The sequence below is a fragment of the Polyodon spathula genome, chromosome 31, assembly GCF_017654505.1.
Source record: "Polyodon spathula isolate WHYD16114869_AA chromosome 31, ASM1765450v1, whole genome shotgun sequence".
Taxonomy (NCBI): domain Eukaryota; kingdom Metazoa; phylum Chordata; class Actinopteri; order Acipenseriformes; family Polyodontidae; genus Polyodon; species Polyodon spathula.
This window is the reverse complement of record NC_054564.1, coordinates 8,115,521-8,121,970: the sequence shown is the minus strand read 5'-3', so window position 1 is coordinate 8,121,970 and position 6,450 is coordinate 8,115,521. Positions and strand designations below refer to the sequence as shown.

The following is a 6,450-nucleotide window of genomic DNA, read 5'->3' as shown; positions in this document are numbered from 1 at the left end:
GCGACTCGGACCCGCCAGCTTTCAGCCTTCAACTCGCTCAGCGACTCGGACCCGCCAGCTTTCAGCCTTCAACTCGCTCGGCGACTCGGACCCGCCAGCTTTCAGCCTTCAACTCGCTCAGCGACTCGGACCCGCCAGCTTTCAGCCTTCAACTCGCTCAGCGACTCGGACCCGCCAGCTTTCACCCTTCAACTCGCTCAGCGACTCGGACCCGCCAGCTTTCAGCCTTCAACTCGCTCAGCGACTCGGACCCGCCAGCTTTCAGCCTTCAACTCGCTCAGCGACTCGGACCCGCCAGCTTTCAGCCTTCAACTCGCTCAGCGACTCGGACCCGCCAGCTTTCAGCCTTCAACTCGCTCAGCGACTCGGACCCGCCAGCTTTCAGCCTTCAACTCGCTCAGCGACTCGGACCCGCCAGCTTTCAGCCTTCAACTCGCTCAGCGACTCGGACCCGCCAGCTTTCAGCCTTCAACTCGCTCGGCGACTCGGACCCGCCAGCTTTCAGCCTTCAACTCGCTCGGCGACTCGGACCCGCCAGCTTTCAGCCTTCAACTCGCTCAGCGACTGCGAGGCACAAGAGCAGCGCTTCCATGCTTGTGAGGGGCAGCGGCGTAGCCTGGCGCTTCCATGTTTGTGAGGGGCAGCGGCGTAGCCTGGCGCTTCCATGTTTGTGAGGGGCAGCGGCGTAGCCTGGCGCTTCCATGTTTGTGAGGGGCAGCGGCGTAGCCTGGCGCTTCCATGTTTGTGAGGGGCAGCGGCGTAGCCTGGCGCTTCCATGTTTGTGAGGGGCAGCGGCGTAGCCTGGCGCTTCCATGTTTGTGAGGGGCAGCGGCGTAGCCTGGCGCTTCCATGTTTGTGAGGGGCAGCGGCGTAGCCTGGCGCTTCCATGTTTGTGAGGGTTAGTACCAATTGTTAAAACTAGTTCAGATATTCCCGTTTCATTTTCTATGACAGCATTGCTATGGAAACTCGAGGCTGCAAACCGTCCACAGAGCGCTGACGTGATCGAACGCCGCAGCAGCGCGTTGCGGAGGTGTCGGTTAAACAAAGGGGGCGTGTCCCTGTGCGTCACAAGCTGCAGTGTAGGCGCTGTAATAATGCTGAATGCGTGGAGCACAGATGCGTTGCTGGAAATCAGTGCTTCCACTGGAATAAAAACACACAAGGTTCTCTATACTAGACTGCATTGAATTAGCTGGCTTCAGATCCCCAGTACAGCACTGAGTTCTCTATACTAGACTGTATTGAATTAGCTGCTCTCAGATCCCCAGTACAGCACTGAGTTCTCTATACTAGACTGTATTGAATTAGCTGGCTCTCAGATCCCCAGTACAGCACTGAGTTCTCTATACTAGACTGTATTGAATTAGCTGCTCTCAGATCCCCAGTACAGCACTGAGTTCTCTATACTAGACTGTATTGAATTAGCTGCTCTCAGATCCCCAGTACAGCACTGAGTTCTCTATACTAGACTGTATTGAATTAGCTGCTCTCAGATCCCCAGTACAGCACTGAGTTCTCTATACTAGACTGTATTGAATTAGCTGCTCTCAGCTCCCCAGTACAGTTCTCTATGTTGATTCAAGGTCCATGGCACTGACTCCTCTCTACACTGAACACACCTGAGTGAGCTGACAGCTATTCCCTTATTCTCCTTGTGACTCTGAGTCTGCTATAATTAACGCAGCGCGACAAGGATGCCTTCGGGGCGGAGAGAAAACTGAAGATAAAACCAAGTTACAGCTTGTGATGAATACATGACACTCAAAACTCAATAATGTAAAATTGCGTGTGAATGGGCTAGATGGCATTTCGATGAGGAGAAACGGAAAGAGTGGATTGGCTAGACTCGGGGGGCTGGGGGGGGTGGGGGTCGGTGCTCCTGTGTGTGTGCGTGTGCGTGTGTGTGTTTGGAGCGTGATTGGGCTATGCAGCTGCAGAAACATTGAAGCAAAGGAATCACATAGACCTGTCTACCCACACAGCTCAGAGAGAGAGGAGGGGGAGCAGTTCTTCCTGAGGGATCGCTCATTTACTGCAGAAAGAACATTAAAAAAGACGTCTTTCCATCTCAGCCGGTGTAGGATTTAATTTGGGAGTCTTTCTTCTACGATGCAGAAAGGTAAGATTTCAAAACCTCTTAACCTCTCTGTGACCAGTGTGTTACTATGAAGTGATCCCAGTCTAACCCAGCTCCAAACAGGCAGTGTGTTTGAGTAGCTCAGTGGTTAGAGTGCAGGGCTGCAGTGTGGAAGGCAGTGGGTTTGAGTAGCTGTGGTTAGAGTGCTGGGCTGCAGTGTGGAAGGCAGTGGGTTTGAGTAGCTCAATGGTTAGAGTGTTGGGCTGCAGTGTGGCAGGCAGTGGGTTTGAGTAGCTCAGTGGTTAGTGTGCTGGGCTGCAGTGTGGCAGGCAGTGGGTTTGAGTAGCTCAGTGGTTAGTGCTGGGCTGCAGGGTGGAAGGCAGTGGGTTTGAGTAGCTCAGTGGTTAGAGTGCTGGGCTGCAGTGTGGCAGGCAGTGGGTTTGAGTAGCTCAGTGGTTAGAGTGCTGGGCTGCAGTGTGGAAGGCAGTGGGTTTGAGTAGCTCAGTGGTTAGGGTGTTGGGCTGCAGTGTGGAAGGCAGTGGGTTTGAGTAGCTCAGTGGTTAGGGTGCTGGGCTGCAGTGTGGCAGGCAGTGGGTTTGAGTAGCTCAGTGGTTGGAGCACATTCTCCCTCTCTCAGCGCAGTTCCTCTGCATCGTGTCTGTGACAGGAAGCAACATATTCACCAGCAGGTAGTTCTGCAGCATCGTGTTTTTCATCCTTAAGCTGCACAAGATCATTTATCTTAGTGGACCTTTCCAGAGCCCTGCTTATATTGTTTTGGCCTGTTTCAATCTCAAGATTGTGAAGAGTCCACCTTCTCTCCTTTCCTCACCTCTCACCCCTTCTGTCTCTCACACATCCCTCCACCTCATTCTGTCCCCTCCCCTCCCCTCCCCTCCCAGCTTTGTGGTCACAGTTCCTCTGAGCTGTACTGCTGCAGTGCAGTGTGACGAGGTGTTTCATTACACTGTACTCAGAGCGCCGGGTGATAACAAAGTGAATAAATCTCTCACCCTGCCCTGCGAGTCCCTTGTGTGGAGAGAACCCCATCAATAAAGTGGAAGGGTTTCATTCAATCAGAGACGACAGCGCTGCTTTGAGAGGCAGGGTTCCTGCCCAGCTCTCTTGCAACGGGCAGCCAGCCTCCCAGACACAGCAGACAAAAAAATAGACACACCTGCCATAACACGGTCAGCACGGTCAACGTCCGCTATTTGCGTTTCAGTTGTTCTGCGAGGAAGCACCTACCAACCGACCCCCTGCAACGTTCTCAGCAGCGGTTCTATAGCCAGCTCTGTGGTTCTCTTGCAGAGAGCACAATGGAGTTCCTCTCCCGCCCTCACAGCATCCGCATCTCGGAGGTGACGTGCGACTCTTTTAGGATCGACTGGGCGGCCGAGCCGGGGGACTCTGGCAGAGTGACGCACTACTTCATCGACCTCAGCAGGAAGGAGGCGCGGGACCCCAACCGCTTCAAACACAAGGTCAGTCAGGACAGACCCCAGCTCGATCCTGCAGGGAATGAAAATGAGCCTCCCATTGCACAGCAGTTCGATCCAGTCCTGATTTTAATAACACACGCCTGAGCGCATTACCAGTGCACGAGTCTGTACTGAAACCTGGAATGGGGCGAATCTGCTCTGCAATAAGAGTCTTATCTCCATGCCCCAAACGGGTGCTGAAAATCCTGTTTAAGTGTCGATTCAGCACACCGACTCTCTCCATCCATCACTGCGCTCAATATTCAGCTCCTGCCTGAGATCGAAGCCGTTTCTTCGGGCATGTGAGCCGTGACCGGCTGCAGAGATCGATGGCTTTCTGTTTATCCCCCACAAGCTTTTCCCAGGGTTTACTATGCAATTAGCATAATTTACCATATTTTTTTTAAATTATGCTTTACTATGCTCCTCTGTGCTTTGACGATAATAAATGCTGAGGTTGTCTTTTTCTGCTCATCAGCCCGTTACAGCAGCGTTACACCTGGGTGAGGCGACAGCAGCATCTTCTTCTTCAGAGCTGTGACTCGCTCTACAGAATTCAATTTGTGTCTGAGCGCAGTTTCGCTCCTGCAAGGGATATATCTCATGTTTCCATGGTTACGGTGCAAGTACTCTGCCTATTACAGAGGCTTGTTCCTGAAGCGCGAGGTTAATTTATTTCTGAAGAACTCTTCTTGTCTAACCAGGGACATTATTCAGCTCATGAATCACCTTCAGAATCAATTGGAACACTGGAAGAAGGCAAGCTAGCAGACAGGAAATTCAGCCTTGGTCCTTAGCAACCCCGAGTGGACAGTGACTGCCCCTTAGCAACGGCCTTGCTTGTGGTTTATTACTCATTTGCAATAGGATATAAAACCAAAAGCATAGGGAAGCACTGTAAAGCACAGAGAGGGCTGGTAAAGCATGTTAAAAACCATGGCAAACCATGGTAAATATAAGAATACCCATGAGTGTAGCAATGGAAACCTGATATAATTAAATGGGACCCTCTTTCCCCGTCCGATCGGCCCATGTCCCTCTTGTTGTGTGCAGGATGTCCCGACGAAGCTGGTGACGAAGGCGGTGCCTCTGCCCATGACGGTGCGCGGGCACTGGTTCCTGAGCCCGCGCACCGAGTACAGCGTGGCCGTGCAGACAGCAGTCAAGCAGCCTGACGGAGAGTACCTGGTGTCCGAATGGAGCGAGGTCATCGAGTTCTGTACCGGAGGTGAGGGACAGAGACAGGTACCCCCACCCTGACCCCAGTCAACTGAAGACATCAAATAACCGTCAGCTAATAAGAGCGCCTCTCTCCTCTTCTCTCTTTCCTCTCTCTCCCTTCCATCTCTCTCCCCTCCCTCTCTCTCTCTCTCTCCAGACTACTCCACGGCTCACCTGCAGCAGCTCCAGCTCAAGGCTGGCTCCATCGCAGGGAGGCTGCGCCCGTTTACAGTGTTCTACCGGAACCAGACCCAGGAGTACTTCCAGCACATCAGGTACTGACCCGGGAAACACGTTTTTCAATCTGTCTCCGTTTTTGGGAAAACTCCAAAGTGGCATGTAATCAATATGTTTATTCAGCTGGTTTCATTTGACTTAATGATGCAAAATGAATTCACTCTATCTGGGGTGAAACATTTGCCCGTAGCTGTGTGTGCATGTGAAGCGCAGGGTAGCTGGGTAACTGCCTGTCACGCCCTCCCTACCTCCCTCCAGGCTGCAGTGTGGCGGTGTGATGCCCCCCACCCTGAAGGACAGCAGTGGCAGCGTGGGCTCTCCCATCAACGGGGCGCTGAGCGGGGTCTTTTTCAGCTGCAATACGGAGTTCGACACAGGACTGCCCCCCAACGACTCCCCCTACGGGGCCGTGCGTTTCCAGATCCCGGCCGGCCAGCTCTTCAGCCCCGACACGCACCTCTACTTCGCCGATTTCTACTGCATGTACACTCCCTACCACTATGTGGTGCTGGTGCTGGCCCCGGGCGGCTCGGAGGGGGACTGCTTCTGCCAGGACCGCCTCCCTGAGCTTGACCCCGCCCACAACCCCTTCCTGACCCGCACCCAGCAGGACGGGGCGGAGCCGGTGTACAGCCACGCCCACGATGTGATCTTGGAGGTGGTGTTCGCAGCACCTGTGGCTCTGGCCCATGGCATGCTGGGAGAGATCAGCGGGCACATGCTGATGAGTCAGACGACCGCCAACGCCAAGAAGGACCCCAGCTGCAAGACCTGCAACATCAGCGTGGGCCGCTGAGCATGCTGGGAGTCACGTCAACTAGCTGCCCCATATTGATCAAACACTCACTATAGTTTATTTTATATTCCTTCCAGAAATTCTCAGTGGAGGAACCAGCTTGGTCAAAACACAGACGGCCGTGTTTGAGTGATTTAAAGACACAGCTCTGAAGCCATTGAAAACCCTCTTACCTCTCGTTCTCTGTACAGTGTCATCACCGCTCCACCAATCAATGTCACGATGAACTTGTGCTTTATTATAGTCACTTTGTCTGTAATTCAGGCTTCAGCTGCTGAAACTCAAGAAAGGTTTGGACGCTATCTACAGCCGCGGCCAACAGTTTTGCATCACCTAGAATTGCATGTATATCATTTAGATCTTTTATTTAACATCGTGCATTCAAATAAACTACAAAATGAAATCGCAAAAAAAAAAAGTCAAGGAAGCCACAATAGTAGAACAGTATTTAATGTTCGATTTCGAAGCATCACATTTATGGAAAACTACAAAACAGCGCATATCAATACGTTAACATTGTTCAGCAGGTTTCGTTCAACTTTATGAAGCAAAAATCAGTTCATTCTATATAGAGGGTGATAATAAACCTTTGGCCAGAGCTGTAGTGTTAAAACTAATATCAAACCCAAAATCAC

The 6,450-nt window shown here is 52.2% G+C and overlaps 1 protein-coding gene across 2 annotated transcripts; it reads left to right on the top strand.

Annotated features, from left to right (window-relative positions):
• The first annotated feature begins 579 nt into the window (after window positions 1-579).
• LOC121303089 (phytanoyl-CoA hydroxylase-interacting protein-like) lies at window positions 580-5,823 on the top strand. Of its 2 annotated transcripts, XM_041233526.1 has the most exons (6): window positions 580-898; window positions 1,986-2,122; window positions 3,392-3,564; window positions 4,615-4,789; window positions 4,940-5,057; window positions 5,278-5,823. In XM_041233526.1, the coding sequence occupies exons 2-6, from the start codon at window positions 2,113-2,115 to the stop codon at window positions 5,813-5,815; spliced, it is 1,014 nt and encodes a 337-aa protein (XP_041089460.1). In that variant the 5' UTR covers window positions 580-898; window positions 1,986-2,112; the 3' UTR covers window positions 5,816-5,823. The 2 variants fall into 2 exon arrangements, with proteins under 2 accessions (XP_041089460.1, XP_041089459.1); XM_041233525.1 differs by lacking the exon at window positions 580-898 and having other exon boundaries at window positions 1,904-2,122.
• Window positions 5,824-6,450: the final 627 nt, after the last annotated feature.